The sequence below is a fragment of the Myxine glutinosa genome, chromosome 5 (genome assembly GCF_964187855.1).
Source record: "Myxine glutinosa chromosome 5, kmMyxGlut1.1, whole genome shotgun sequence".
Classification (NCBI taxonomy): domain Eukaryota; kingdom Metazoa; phylum Chordata; class Myxini; order Myxiniformes; family Myxinidae; genus Myxine; species Myxine glutinosa.
The window spans coordinates 82050149-82066652 of record NC_136265.1 but is presented as its reverse complement, the minus strand read 5'-3'; the positions used below and the strand labels follow the sequence as shown (position 1 = coordinate 82066652).

The 16504-nt window shown below is 42.7% G+C and overlaps 1 protein-coding gene across 1 annotated transcript in view; it reads left to right on the top strand.

Moving 5' to 3' along the window:
- LOC144892139 (uncharacterized) overlaps positions 1 to 10598 on the top strand; it is a 65492-nt gene extending 54894 nt beyond the window's left edge. The window contains exons 4-6 of the mRNA XM_078777364.1: positions 3390 to 3982; positions 10197 to 10271; positions 10488 to 10598. Coding sequence (XP_078633490.1) covers positions 3390 to 3982; positions 10197 to 10271; positions 10488 to 10598 — 779 coding nt within the window. The remainder of the gene's footprint in view (positions 1 to 3389; positions 3983 to 10196; positions 10272 to 10487) is intronic.
- The last annotated feature ends 5906 nt before the right edge of the window (positions 10599 to 16504 follow it).

Sequence of the window (16504 nt, the reverse complement as noted above, 5' to 3'; positions counted from 1 at the left end):
GTTTGCCACTTGGGACTTGTATCTTTTCCACGTGGGACATTTCTCTTTGCCATGTGGGACTTGCCTCTTTGCCATGTGGGACTTGTCTCTTTGCCACGTGGGACTTTTCTCTTTGCAACGTGGGACTTTTCTCTTTGCGACGTGGGACTTTTCTCTTTGCCACGTGGGACTTGTCTCTTTGCCACGTGGGACTTTTCTGTTTGCCACTTGGGACTTGTATCTTTTCCACGTGGGACATTTATCTTTGCCACGTGGGACTTGCCTCTTTGCCACGTGGGACTTGCCTCTTTGCCATGTGGGACTTGCCTCTTTGCCACGTGGGACTTGTCTCTTTGCCACGTGGGACTTTTCTCTTTGCGACGTGGGACTTTTCTCTTTGCGACGTGGGACTTTTCTCTTTGCCACGTGGGACTTGCCTTTTTGCCGCATGGGACTTGTCTCTTTGCCACGTGGGATTCTTTCTATTCCACGAGGGACTTTTTCTATTTGATATGGTGTTTACAATCAATAAATCAGACAATTTAGTGCATACTTTCTTTTTTCCTTTTTTCTGCGAGTTGCCTCGTTCTGATTTTTATTTCTGTGCCAGATTTCCTTTTTCGTTTCCAGTCACCGATTTCCTGAATTCTGTCCATTTCCTCAAAAACTAAACACTTGCTGTCTAGAACTGCATTGGGAATTTTCGCCATGTGGGACTTGCCTTTTTGCCGCATGGGACTTGTCTCTTTGCCACGTGGGATTCTTTCTATTCCACGTGGGACTTTTTCTATTTGATATGGTGTTTACAATCAATAAATCAGACAATTTAGGGCATACTTTCTTTTTTCCTTTTTTCTGTGAGTTGCCTCGTTCTGATTTTTATTTCTGTGCCAGATTTCCTTTTTCGTTTCCAGTCACCGATTTCCTGAATTCTGTCCATTTCCTCAAAAACTAAACACTTGCTGTCCAGAACTGCATTGGGAATTTTCGTGAATGTGGAAGTACTGTTTAAAGTCGAGTTTGAATGGGGTGTTTTTATTTTCAGATTTTATTGTGGAAGTAAAGGTGGAGTCCGAGTTCATTGACGATTACCCCTCGCTTGTCAAAGGTGTGGAGAACAACAATAATAACAAAAATTAATTTTCTTCAGTGATGGTTCTAATACATGCCTTCCTCGGAAAGCAATAAATTGTCAAATGTTTTGCAGATAAAGCGCTTTTGGGGGAGATGGAAACTTTCCAAAGTTATTTTGAGACTTCCCAAGATGCTTTGAGCAACGAACATGTGAAGGAGGAACCACGTGAATCTCTTCCCATGGAGTCCAGCAAAGCTGTTCAGCTGCTTGAGGGTAAGCCAAACTTCATGATGAACACATCACATGGTTTTTACTTGTTGTTTGTTCTTTTTCAATGATTAAACCATTTTGTTCCAAACTCTAGAATAACAGATCCATTAAATTGTGGTCAACCAAGTGAGCTTGTTTATATTCACTGGAAATGGATATCAGTTGCTTATAAAATACCCAGATTTAGACAGGAATATTAGTTGTGTTAAATACAGAGGAATTTTAATGCAATTTGTATTTCTGGCCTTTGCTCAGGATTGATCGGACAAATTACGCCAAGTTTGAAGAGTCTCTGCTTTATTAATGTACATCTTTGAAATAGCATTGGAAATAACAAATTGAGTGACATGACTTGGACTTTCAAGGTTTGAACGACAAGTTTGTGACTATCTAAACATGTGAAACGACAGGTGTCTTGCCACTTGGGACTTGTAGCATCACTCCGTATCAATTGCTCAAAAATAATTCAAAATCCTCTGATCGAGGTCCACAATGTTGCACTCACTTGCACCGTGTTTGGATAACTTGCTGTGGAAGTACGTTCTCCAAATCGGTTCCATAACAATCTTAAAACATCTACTACCTGGTGTTTCCTTCACCACAATGTGATAAACCTGGAACATTTCCCAGAACAATAAACCTGGAACATATTTTGAATCATTGGTAGCCTCTCCCAGCTAAGCTTGAGTTGGACATCACACCATTCATGTTCAATCTCATCTCACCATTTCTGTCTCTCCTATTGGACACTGGTTTGCGCTATGACCACATTCTAGATTCCATTCCTGATTGCTGTTTTGATTTTCTCTGGAAACCTTTCTTAGCATTTCACGTACCTCAGCCTCAGCCCAAAAATTTCAGGTACCTCAGAAAACACTTCAGCTCATTGCATGAAAAACGGTGATTACATCTCGAAAAGTTAACCTACTTAAGATCAAAAAATGCTCCCACACCTGAAGCTTGAGTTTTACCCCAGGTAGTCCAAAACACTTACAGTACTTCTCTGAAAGGATAAACCAACCAACTCTCATATGTACTTCTTGGATTAAGCTTGTGGTATTTTGAAAGAAGTTTATTTTTGACAACTTTGTAGGTATCACCATTCCCGATGGTGTCTCCATGAAAGGGTTAATTTTCCATGTTAGCTTCCAAAGGTAAGTGCAACGATACAATAAATTCTACATCAGGCTTGTCTTCCCTTACTTCTTCTCGCTGTTAAAAAAACCTTTTCCAGAGCACTGTGAATTCTTATTCTCCCTCGAGAGTTGGTTGTTTAAGTTGTTTCATCCCTCTTCTCTGGAAATTGGAGAAGCTGGAGCTCTACTGAGAGAGACAATCAATCCTTGTCCGCAGACGGGTAGAACGAAGCATTCTGAATTCAACAGAATGTTCATTGAAGTTTGGTAACTGCCGTGAAAAGCAAGGAGCTGACGTTTCGAGTGTTAACCCTTTGTTGGATGGAGCCACACTTTTGATTGAATAAATTTTCCAGAATAATGTTTGATAATGTAGTTTGTGTTTCCTCAAGTGTAATTTGCATGAAATATTTGTCAATTATCCCATAATTTTCAAAGATGATTTGAATTTTTATGCTTTTTGTGATTTGTGTTTACAGAGAAACAAATGAAACTGGTTTCTTGTTCCAACTGTTCCAAGTTGTTTCACCCAGAAGTTTTCAATCCACACATGACTCGGACCATTTGTGATGAAACTGACAAAGTTGGCATCGTGTCTTACAACCGCAGTTGCAAAAGTTGTGCAGAGACATTCAACAATATCAAAGGAAGTGGGACATCATACAAGTGTTTTGTGTGCGACGAATCATTTACTCTTTCGTCATCTTTAAATCTTCATCAAAGAATTCACACAGGTGAAAATCCCCTGAATAATGATGTTGCACCGAAAAAGGAGGTGGAGATTTTGAGTTCTGGGAGAACTTCCTCCCTTATCCTGAAACCAGAAAGTGGAGAAAATGACAAACGTGTTAAATTCCACGAGTGCTTTGTTTGCAGTCAGGATTTTCCAACATCTTCATCATTGAATATACATGAAAGAATTCACAGAGGTGAGAAGCCGTACAAGTGTTCTGGATGCAGCAAGGTTTTTCAAGTTTACTCGTCAATGAAAGTACATGAAAGAATTCACACAGGTGAGAAGCCGTACAAGTGTTTTATTTGTGGCAAGGTTTTTGGTCAATCCGCACATTTATATGAACATAAAAAAATACACAGTGGAAGAAGACCGCATAGGTGCTCTGTTTGCAACAAGGATTTTATAACTTCCTCATCAATGAAAAGACATGAAGGAATTCACAAAGGTAAGAAGCCTTACAAGTGTTCTGTGTGTTGCAAGGATTTTCGAATGTACTCATCAATGAAAAGACATGAAAGTATTCACACGGACGAGAAGCCATACAAGTGTCCTGTGTGTGATAAAGCGTTTACTTGTGCATCATATTTACGTAAACATAAAAAAATACACACGGGACAGAGACCTCACAAGTGTTCTGTGTGCAATAAGGATTTTATAACTTCCTCATCATTGAAATTGCATGAAAGAATTCATACAGGTGAGAAACCGTACAAGTGTTCTGTTTGTGGCCATGCGTATGCTTGCTCATCAAATTTATATAAACATGAAAAAGTACACGCTGGAGAGGTGAGAGGGGCCTCAAAAGTAAATGTTCTGCAAGTTATGCACAACACATTCAGCAAATTCCTCATCAATGAAAAGAGGTGGAGAAATTCACACAGCTGAGAAGGAAAGGCCATAAAGTTACAGGAAAGGGCATAAAATTGCAAATGCAAACACTTGGGAGTGGCCATTCCAAAAACATTGCCATTAACTCTGCACCAAAGCGAGAAGCTAAAAAGGTGTCATCAGTTCCACAACCAACAACTATTAGGTTCCAGACAAATTGAAGAAGATTAAATGAACAGAGCTGGAGCTCAGAGGAGAAGGGAGTCGCCCTCCAGGGTGACTTTCATGAAACATGGGGTAATAACGCTGAAGGAGAAGGATTCCTGAACCAGTTGAAACAAACAAAGCTGGAAGCCAAGGTGGAAAGATTCTAATCGTGAAATTCAATGCAGTAGCACAAATTAAGAAAAAATATTTCACTCAGGAAAGAATAAAGGAAATAACAAACAAAGCAAGACTGCAAGCATTTGAAGACATCAATCGGATGACCGAAGAAGAGAGAATTTAAATGTAGATGAAAAACTGGACAAAAGAAGAAAATAGATCTTAAAATAGATCTGTGCTCTGTCCCCCAAATATTCCTACAGGTCGCACAAGATCTGCCAGCAACCCTCTTATGGTTAAACTGCCAATATCTAGGCTCTCTGCTCACTTTCAATCTTTCATTCCCCTTTTCTCCCACCTCTGGAACAAACTCCCCCACTCCCTTCAATCGCACTCCTCCCTCCAGGTCTTTAAATCAGCTGTTCACCACCATCTCTTATCTTCCCCCATCCAAAACCTTGATCTTTTCTACCCCCGCTAATTCACCCCAGATACACTTTTTCGAAATTCCAACTTCTTTCCTGGAAGTCCTTCAGTGTCCATATGTTTTATACCTCTCCCACCTCCCCCTAAGCCCTCTCCCTCCCACAGTTCTCTCGATGTCCCTGCTCTCAAATGTTGTGTTTGTGTCCTTCCCCCTCTCTCTCCCCAACTTGTCTACCGCTCCCCTTATTTTGTGTTTGATGTGTCGGTTTGACTTTTTGTGTGATTAATGTTCGCTCTTTCACGAGCCTCGATCTTGTATACAAAAAAAATAAAAATTTTGGCCAATTTTTTTTTTAATGTTGTAGGTTCCATGTATGGACTAGATAGCCCTCATCAAGGCCAGGCATTAAATAAAAGAGAAAAAAAAGTGTGTGATGTTTGTTTGTGAGAAAGAGAGATTGAAGCTAGGCCGGTTGCTATAGTTTGAGTGAGACAGAAAGTAAGACCAGCAACCTGACACGGAGAGTGTAAGATGGTTCCGGGCACCATTTTAACGCTCCTAAGTCAGGACGGTAGTACTACCCTGGGCGGTTGCTGCCTACAACCTACTACCTAAGGTCGTGAGAACGAAAAGTAGTGAGAAAGGAATGTGTGAACACCCAGGAACAGCTATTTCGAAGAATGTACCCTGATAAAGTTAATTATAATCGGGCAACACTAAATTCAAGATAAACAATTTCATTCATCAGAAAATATTGACAGAGGAGGAACTCAAGATAAGAGATGAACAAACTGACAAGGCAATAAGAAATAAATGGTCACCTATATATGGCAAACTACCACCAACACCAAAATGGAATGAGGGGACATACATATGGGATGAGATTTCCAGAGTGCGAACTCCAAAAGAAAGGGAGCAACCGTCAGAACTTTAAAAATAAAAAATAAAAAATACTGGTGTTGAGCAGGAAATAGAACAGAGAGAGAGGAGAGCTGAAGCAGATGGAATTTCAAATTTGGTTATAATAACAGAGACAGTGATTGGGCAACAGATTGGCGAATTGAATCAGGAAACAAAATTGGAATCTCCACAATAGGATCAAAGATTGACAATAGCAAATGTTGCAGCAACACCTAGAGGAAGAATAACTCTAGGTTACTTCCTCAGCTCAAATAGCACCTTTGCAAACAAAACAAGAAAGAGCAATCAGAGATTGCAGACCCTTGCCAGGACGTGTTTTTAGTGGTTTTTAAGGCTCTTGTGTTGAAACAAATACAGCGGCCAAACCACATGACCAAGTAGAACGGCACTCAGTGGAGACCATACCTTCACCTGGTTGACCATATCACTCAATGGTGAAGAATCACTTCAAACATTCTACTAGCTGGATCTGGATCTTCACCAAAATTGAATCGATTCTTCCTTGTCACACACACAACCTGTCCACCAAGTTTCGTCAAAATCCATCCATAACTTTTTGAGATATACCGCGATGGATCGTTTTTGGCCCTATCTCCCAATGGTGAAGAATCACTTCAAATATTCTAGTAGCCGGATCCGAATCCAGATCTTACGCAAAATCTAATCATTTCGTCGGTGTCACATACGCTACATCTCTGCCAAATTTTGTCCAAATCTGTCCACAACTTTTTGAGATATACCGCGATGGATCGTTTTTGGCCCTATCTCCCAATGGTGAAGAATCACTTCAAATATTCTAGTAGCCGGATCCGAATCCGGATCTTCACCAAAATCTAATCATTTCGTCGGTATCACATATGCTACGTCTCTGCCAAATTTTGTCCAAATCTGTCCACCACTTTTTGAGATATTTTGTTCACAAACGGAGAGACAATCAGACAGACAGGGGTGAAAACATAACCTCCATCCATCTTTGGTGGTGGAGGTTATGACGATGTCATTATTTTTTTTCTCCACAAATTTATTCCTTGATGACACTCAAGAAATTTAATCTTGATCGGATGAAGTTTTGTACTTGTTGAATTATGACATCATAATGGAGGAAACTATGACATCATCATTAACATGTTATTTCCCACGGAGAGCTCCTTACAATGAGCCATGTATCAATAATGCAGCACTTTCAAAGATATCGAGGTGCAAAGTTTTTCGTTTTTTTCCAAGATGGCGCCCGCACCACGTGACTTATGACGTCATAATTAACATTTTGAAAGTTCTACAGGAGGAGGTGCACCTATCGTGAAAATTTTCTGTCAATCGGACCAGCGGTTGCAGAGGAAATAATATTTATTCTGTGCGGACAAACAAACAAATAGACAAACCGACTCGAATGCAAAACCCTCTCCTCTGGCGAGGGGAACAAATAAGAGCAACAAGGATAGGTCACAATGAGGAGGACAATAATGGACAACATCAGAGTGAAGAAGAGGAAAAGGAGGTTGACAACAAACAGCACAGGCTTGAAGAGGAGTTGGTAATAAAATAGAGGAAATCAGACTAATATCACCCAGGCAAACACGGCAACTCCACCGAATAAAAAACAACAAGCAATTGAAGATACAAGTGAGGAGAATACACAAAGTAGTCACGTAATCTCCCCAAATCAGCCAATTCAGCAGCACTGTTTGTGCAAGAGAAAATAACTGGCAAACAACGCAAAAAGGATAGATCTGATAATCTGAACAGAAACAAAACACCACGATGGAAACAAAAACTGGAGAAGCAGAGAGACCGACTGAGGAATGAAACGGGACAAATAGAACAATTCAAGAAGGGAAACAGAAGTCCAAAGCTCAATAAACGAATCAGACAAATAAAAAATAAATACAACATCAAAAACAATGTGTCAGAACCATTAGCTGCCCATAATAAGCTCCAAATACAACAGATAGCAGGGGGGGGGGGGTGGGGGGGGGGGGAAACTATGATGAGGCCAACAACAGACGAAAGCAAAATGAACAGTTTGAAAACAACCGGAAAAAGTTCTACAGAGAACTAGGGAAACAGAAACAAAACGTAGCAAGTCCCCTAAAAAAGAGGATCTTGAAAACTTCTGGAATGGGATATATGAAGACGAGAGAGAACACTGCAAGGAAGCACGATGGATCCGAAACCTGGAAGAGAAGAAACAACATCTCGAGGAAATGCCCCAACTAATAATTAATGCAGAAATGTTTGACAACAATTTGCAAAGATGGCAAACTTCAAAATCCCTGGGCCACATGGGATAACAAACTTTTGGTTAAAACAACTGTAGGCTCTCCACCCTCGCTACACTCAAGTATTTAACAAACTCATCAAAGGGGAACAGCTAACGGATCAATGGTTCACAGAAGGCAACAGTGTTCTCATCCCAAAATGTAATGAAGCCCATCTACCCCACAAGTATAGACCAATAACATGCTTAACAACAGCAGACAAACTTTTAACGGGATTAATTACCGATGAAATTTATGAACACCTCACTCAGCAAGGTACGAACACCTCACTCAGCAAGGATCTTTAGAGCCAGAACAGAAAGGATGTAAGAGAGAATGCTATGGAACGGCAGACCATTTGTGGAACGACAGATAGATTATTTAACAAGACCAGACTCGAAAACTGCAAGCTTCGACAAACCAACTTATCCACAACCTGGATAGATTACAAAAAACGTTTGATAGTCTCCCACATTCATGGATTAAAAAATACATGCAAGTATACAAAGTTAACCCCCAAATAGTCACCCTGATAGAGAAAGCAATGACGCCATGGAATAAAACACTGATAATACCTCACTTGGAAGGAAAAATTGGGATCCCAGGGGTGAAGATACGACGTGATATCTTACAAGGTGACAGACAGCCTTTCCCCCCTCCTGTTTTGTCTGGCTCTGGACCCACTGAGTAAACTTATCAATGAACAAGGACACGGATACAATCTAACGTCCAAAATAAAAATGACCAAAGAACTTACAAAGGTGAAGCATCTACTGTGCATGGATGACCTAAACTGTTTACACCGAATGATAACAAATCAGCAGAACAACTCACACTAGTTAAGTTGTACTTGTAGGACATTCCAATGGAATTTGGTCTTGACAAAGGCACCAAATGCTCATTTCTATCTGGTAAAACAAAGAGAACACATAATATCTCCATCAATGATATTACAACAATACAGGAACTAGAAAAGGAAGCATCCTACAAATACCTCAGAAAAGAAGACCCCCCCAGGTGAAACACAAAAAAATGCATAAACGTAATCAGCAAAGAGTGCCTACGTAGCATAAGACTAATTCTGAAATCAGACCGCTCTCCAATAAACAAAATCAAAGCTGTAAACCAACTCACAGTACCTGGTATTCCAGTACAGGTGTGCAATTATCAACTGGCCACAATTGGAAAACAACAACTTCGACACCAAAACAAGGAAACTTTGAACTATTCATCAACTATTCCTCAAAAACCAATGCATTCCGAGGTTTTACTTGCCGAGACGAGGAGGAGGCGGTCTGATGGAACTGAATCAAGTGCACAGAACATTGTGTGTTGGACTAGCGGAGTATGTGAAAAGCTCTGAAAAGACTATCGAATGATATTTGTGCACGGGACACTATACTAATGGCTTTAAGAAAATTGCGGGGTTGAGCCAATCGGACAAATGAATGTTTTGTGGAGTACAAACACAAAATACGAGTCACCTCCTTTCGGTATGTAAAAAAACTCATGTCGGAACAGTTGTACACATAAAGACATGATGTTGTCTGCAGTCATCCACTGGGACATCTGTAAACATTTCAACATTCCGGTCCCAGAACAATCATGGAAACGAACCAAATTCCATCTTGAAAATGAACACATTGTGCTCACACATGACAAGATGATCCCATCAAGTGGAGACATTGCAGTCGGACATAGTGCGTCTGTTTAACCTCATCCGATCCATGGGCCGCTGGCTATCACCCGGATTGATCAAGCCTCCGCATTCAGGTCTCTCACTAATGACAAGCTCCTACAAGATTACCGCATCTCCCTTGAGCTTGGGCATGCCAAAAACCCCAACAAAAACCCTGTCTCTGAGAAATCCATTCAGGAATTGGAAACTGAATTACTCCATCACGACCCGTTTGGAGGTCCAGTTTCTCCTTGGCAGATTTCCATGGCTACTGCCCAATTAAACTCGCATATCATGTCTCGCGATTTGTCTGCATGGGAAATGTGGACTCAATGTGACCAGCTCACCAACCATCAGATTCTGATCTTGGATCAGAACCTTATCCGAGAGCAGCCTGCCCAACGTTCCAAGAACCATACTTATGTGGAGAAGTCTTAGTTCCCATCAGCAAACGGTTCTGCCACTCTGACAGTTCATGCTGGAGACCTGGTGTACTTGCACTCAGATGGATCCAAGTCTCGCGCATGGGATCCTTACCTCGTTGTATCTGTGGATTGGAACTAGTGTGATATCCGCAAGTTTGCTGGCTCTCGAATTCGACGCTCAATGTACCATGTACGAAAATCTGAGTGTTACAAGGTACCCACGTGGACCACACCTGCCATCACACATCCTCACAAAGGTTCCTGTGATGATTCTCTCTGTGATGAAGGCAACTCGGAGGGGCGACCTATCGCTCTCCCCGATCCAACTCATGGACCTTCCATTCTCTCAACTCCAGCTGAACGTGTTCTGCCGCCACGTCCCTCTCCAGCTGTTCTGCCCTCTATGTTTGATCACCCCTGTGATTCCCAGGTTCAACGCCATGGTGATGAAAGCACGGCAACCAGGTCACCTCCTATCAGGAGATCAGGACATCTGCGTTCACTCTCCAAACACTTGGATGACTATGTTCTTGATGGATGAGCAGTTGCACATGTGTCAACCAATGGGCCAGAATAATCCCCAAGCGTCTGAGAAGAATCTATCTAGTGATGTCGTCTTTCCGTTAAGCCTGGCATTGTCAGTTTACTCCCATCAGACACATGAACAAATACTGTTCTGGTTTACCATTTTTTTGTCATGTCCCAGCAATGCAGTGTTTCATACTTTACTTTACAAAACTCCCCCTCGCCCCTCCCCTTAAAAACTCCTCCCCCAACCTCTCCCCTTAAAATCTCCGCCCCCCCCCCCACCCGACCATCTTTCTCCAATTCTTCCCCCTTCCCCTCAAAGCTGTCTTCTCCCCACTTTGTCTCACTTCTATCTCATACCTCCACCTCCTCCATCCTTCTACTTTCCTCTGCCCCTCCTCTAACAACCCCTCACTGTGCCTCATCCCGTCACCATCAAACCTTTTGTCCTCTTCATCCTTCCCTTTCTTGTCACTCTTTTGCAATCTCTGACACACTATCAACAGCTCTCCCTACCTCCCCCTCTCATCCTTCATCTGACCCCACCCCTCCCCTCCCTTGTCCTGCATCCGATGCTCCCCCTCCATCTTCATTAATGGTATGGACCTCAAATATCTGGGGCCTTCGCTCAAACCTGATTGATCTCTCCATTCAGGTTGCTTCTGACAGTCCAGACTTGATCTGCTTAACAGAAACTTTCCTCCTTCAAGATGTCTCTGATTCCTTAATATCTCTTCCTGGTCTCCCATCTCTACTGCCTCTGACATCAACTCTTCCTGGGAATTCTTCCAAAGTAAATTGCTCTCTCTCATGCACAGATTTATCCCATCTCGTCTTCAGTTGTCATACCCTTACTCCCGTCCATTGTACACTGAATCATGTGGTGAGGCACTTGCCCTGAAACAACTTGCCTTTGCCTCTTGGAAGGCAAATCCAACTGAAGGCAATCTCAGTTCCTTCCACCAAGCTCGGAACAAGTGTGTGTGTGTCCTCAGGTGTGCCAGGAAGCACTATCTCTCCACACTCAAGAATGAACTCTCAAACCTGTCTCCTTCCTCCAAATCCTGGTGGCGTCTGGTCAAATCTGTTTCTGGTGTTTGTTCCCCCTCCATCTCCTCCCTTACCTCAAATGGCTACACAGTTGACACCACACGGGACAAAGCCGAATGCCTCAACTCTGTGTTTGCCTCAAAGTCTTGTGTCCCAAACCAATTTCTCTCTGTATACACCTTACCCAGTCATACCCAGCTGATCCTGGACTCTGGGTCCTTCTCTCCTGACAAGGTGGAGAAGTTTTTTCACACCTCAACTCTGATTCTGCAAATGGACCAGACAGCATCAGCCCACGGGTCCAAAAGTCCTGCTCTGCTGCTCTATCTCACCCTCTCTCTGTTCTCTTCACCCTCTCTTTTGCTCATGGTCACTGCCAGCATCTTGGAAATCAGCAAACATTACCGCTTTGCAGAAAAAAGGTGCAACAACAGATCCTTGCAACGACAGACCGATCAGCCTGCTCCCAATTATCAGCAAAGTCGTGGAATCCATCATTGCTTTGGATATCAAATCCTTCCTCTTCTCCAATGGCTTGATCTCTGATCATCAATTTGGATTCAGACCAGGTCATTCTACTCTGGACATGCTGCTTCTGCTGTCTCAACAATGGATGGAGGTCATCAATGCCAAACAAGAAATCAGAGCTGTCTCCCTTGACATATCACGTGCCTTCGATACGGTCTGGCACCCAGCTCTGCTCACCAAACTCTACTCCTATGGTATCCATGGAAATCTCCACGCATGGCTTGCGGACTTCCTCTCTGGTCGTAGTCAACGTGTGGCCCTGAATGGGTTTCTCTCATCTCCCTTTCCTGTTCAGGATGGAGTTCCCAAAGGCAGTGTTCTGGGCCCTGTGCTTTTTCTGGTCTTCATCAAGCTCCATATCTCAACCGTCGGATTGGCAGTCTGCAGCCTCCTCACTCTCTGCAGACCTGGACAAAATGACAGACTGGTCAAACAAGTGGAACATGTCTTTCAATCCTGACAAATCTCACACTTACTATGTCTCTCCGAAAAGACCGACTGGACAACCCTCCCATCTACTTTCTCAACAATCCTCTCCAAGAAGTTCTGTCACTCAAGCTTTTGGGTCTCACTATCTGCCATGATCTTTCCTGGGAAAACCACATTTTCAAGCTGGCCTCAAAAGGCAGTCGCCGACTGGGCAACCTCCATCGTGCGAAGTCCTTTCTTAGCACACCTGAGCTCCTCACCACATACAAGGCTTTCATCCGCAGCTCAATGGAATACTGTTCTCCCCTCTGGGCCTGTGCTCCTGCCTCACACCTAGCTCGTCTTCACACTGTTGAAACCAAAGCTTTCAGAATCATTGGAATCTTCTGCGATGAAGCTAACTCCGAGGGCCTTTCACTCACTCACTGCAGGCAGGTTGGTGGTCTTTCTGTCTTCTACCGACTGCTCTCCGGCCTTGCTCCCCCAGCTCTTTCTAGGCTCTGTCCCCCAAATATTCCTACAGGTCGCACAAGATCTGCCAGCAACCCTTTTATGGTTAAACTGCCAAAATCAGGACTCTCTGCTCACTTTCACTCTTTCATTCCTCTTTTCTCACACCTCTGGAACAAACTCCCTCACTCTCTTCAATCCCACTCATCCCTCCAGGTCTTTGAAACAGCTGTTCACCACCATCTCTTATAATCCCTCATCCAAAACATTGATCTTTTCTACCCCCGTCAATTCACTGTGGAGCCACTTTTTTGAAATACCAACTTCTCTCCTGGAAGTCCTCGCAGTCTCCACGTGTTTTATACTTCTCCCACCCCCCCCCCCCACCCTTCCCTCGCCTCCTTCCACCCTCCCCCTTCCCACACCTCCTCCCACCTCCCCTTCCCATGCCTCCTCCTCCCTGCCCACGCGTCCTCCTCCCACCTCCTCCCCCCCTTCCCATGCTTCCTCCCCCCAAGCCCCCACCCTCCCACAGATCTCCCGATGTCCCTGCGCTCAAATGTTGTGCTTGTGTGCTTCCCCCTCTCTCCCCCTTCTTGTCTATGGCTCCCCTTATTATATGTTTTCGGTGTTTGTTCGAATTTTTTTGTTTGTGATTAATATTAGCTCTTTCACGAGCCTCGAAAAAAAAATGTCGTGAACAAATGGAAGTTCCAAGATACAAAATATCAGTTTGGCCAAGTTTGATCACAATCTCGTCAGCAGTTTTGGAGAAGTTGGAAATGTCAACGGACTGACTGAGTGATTGACGCAGACGGACTGATGCGTGGTGACTGTCTGCCTGACACATACTGACTGTGACTGATTGACACGCATTGACTGATGGACGGTGGGATTGACAGGGCAACTGACTGAGTGACTGACTGATGCAGATTGATTGATGGAGTGACTCACTGACTGACGACTGACTGACGGAGTGATGAACGCGGAGTGACTGATGTACGTTATTATGGCGTAACTGACTGACTGATGCACGTTATGATGGCGTAACTGACTGACGGAAGACGCGTCATCCCAGAAGCACCCCTGCACTCCATGCCAGGTGAGATTAAAATGAATGAATCGCTGCAGAAAACATTTTGATGGAGAACAGTCGGAAATCTATTATTGTCCAATTTTAAAGTTCAAGATTCAAATACGAGCTGTTTCCTCGGTTGGGGTTCGATCAGGAATTTTTGTTAGTTTTTCAAACCAAAACCCGAATATTTGTAACGAAATCCTCCATCTGTGGTGAATCTACGGATTGGAATTAAACAACACCCGAATATTTCTGACGAATCAGCGGATTTGAATCGATGGATTAATTTATTTTCCGGTATCGGTTGAGTGAACTCACTGTCTTTACTCACATTGTTGTGTGTATTGTGAGGGATTGTACCACACTACTCTTTACTTCACTGTACTGTTCGCCATGAATGGAGATCTCTCCGGTGAGGATAACACGAACAGGTTGAACCATCCGGGATCCTCGAGTTTCTCCGATGGAAGGAACTTGGTCGGTCCTGAAGATTCTTACTCGGACTGCAGGTTCAGGATCGCTCGACCTGAGGAGTACAAGTCCGGACACGGTACGTGATGTTTACTGTTTAAATACATTCACATGGGGAATCACACCATGTACGGGGAGGGTTCACTCGTACAAGATGGTGTCGATCTCCTGAGCCGGTGATTTCGATTCCTGAGCGCAGATTCGTTAATGGATGATTTTGAGAGACGTTCGATTGTTTCCTCCTCTTCCCTCAGATTCTACAAAACGACTCCCTCCTTTATCTTTGTTATCAGCACCTCGACACCTTTTCTCAGTTTTGGTGCTGAGAGTGTATTTATTTATTTTTTGTTGCTTGTGAACGTCAGCACCACGTAATGACAGACTGATGGGGGTGGTAGAGGTTTTTCGATGCAGGTGAGGACTGTTTAAATACATTTACTGTTCTTTATAAAACTATTTAAAGTTGAGTGTGAATTGGATGTTTTTATTTTCAGATTTTATTGTGAAAGTGGAGGTGGAGGTGGAGTCCGAGTTCATTGACGATTGCACCTCACTTGTAAAAGATGCGAAGAACAACAATAGTTATAAAAATAATAATGATAGTTTTAATCACACAAATGCCTCTGATTAAGAAACAAATTGTCAAATGCTTTCCAGGTGAAGCTCATCCCAGGACGATGGAAACATTCCAAAGTTATTTTCAGATGTCCCGTGATACTTTCAGCAATGAGCAGGTAAAGCAGGAACCACGTGGTTTTCCTCCCATGGAGTCCAGCAAAGCTGCTTACCTGCTCCACGGTAAGCCAATCTTCATAGAAAACACATCACAATGTTTTTTATAACCTGTTTTTTGTTTTGTTCTTGTTGATGATTAAATAATTTCATTCCAAACTCTGTGGAATAACAGATCCATGAAATTGTGGCCAACCAAGTGGGCTTGTTTATCTTCACTCGACATGGATAGTAGTTTCTTATAATTTACCCAGATATATTTCTGGCCTTTATTCCAGATTGATCAGACACATAAAGACAGCGTTTCAAAAGTCTTTGTTTCACTAAAATCCACTTTGGAAATAGCATTGGAAATATCAAATCAAGTGAAATTACTGGGACTTGACAGGTTTGAAAGAAAAGTTTGTGACGATCTAAACATGTGAAACGAGAACGGCCCTTGGTGGAGCATATACCTCTGCCAGGCTAACGTTTTACCTTTTGTCAAATCTTATGCGCCAGATCTGGATTTGGACCTGAACCAAAATGAATCGGCCTGTTCTTGTTGTCCAATCAACTCATCCACCTGGTTTTGTCATAAGTCGTCCACAACGTTTTGAAACATCAGGCTATATATCATTTTGGCCCTATCACTCAATGATGAAGAATCACTAATAATTCCCTGATCCGGATTCAAATATTCAGCAAAATGTAATCACTTCTTCTTTGTCACACAACCAACCTGTCCACCAAATTTTGTCCGAATCCGTCCACAACATGAAGATATCCTGTTCACAGACCGACAAACAAATAACTGAAAAATCACTCAAAGAGCGACACTTGGCAAAAGAGAATAAAGTAGAATGACACTCGGGAGAGCATCATTTTCACCTCACAAATAGTTGGTGGTTGGTTTCAGTAAGCTGATATGAAAATCCTATTCAAATCTCAAGTCAAACGGATGAAAATTGAGGATTTTAGAAGTTCGAAAAAAGTGGTTGACCTTTTGGCCCATGTTGACCTTTTGACCTCAAAAATAAATATGATTTTGTCGAACCACCAGCTCTAGCATTTGGTGAAGTTTCGTGAAGATCGGTTTAAAATTGTGACATGTCGGCAAGTATCAGTGAGCGAACAAACAAACACACAAACAAACACACAAACAAACACACAAACAAACAAACACACAAATAAACAAACAC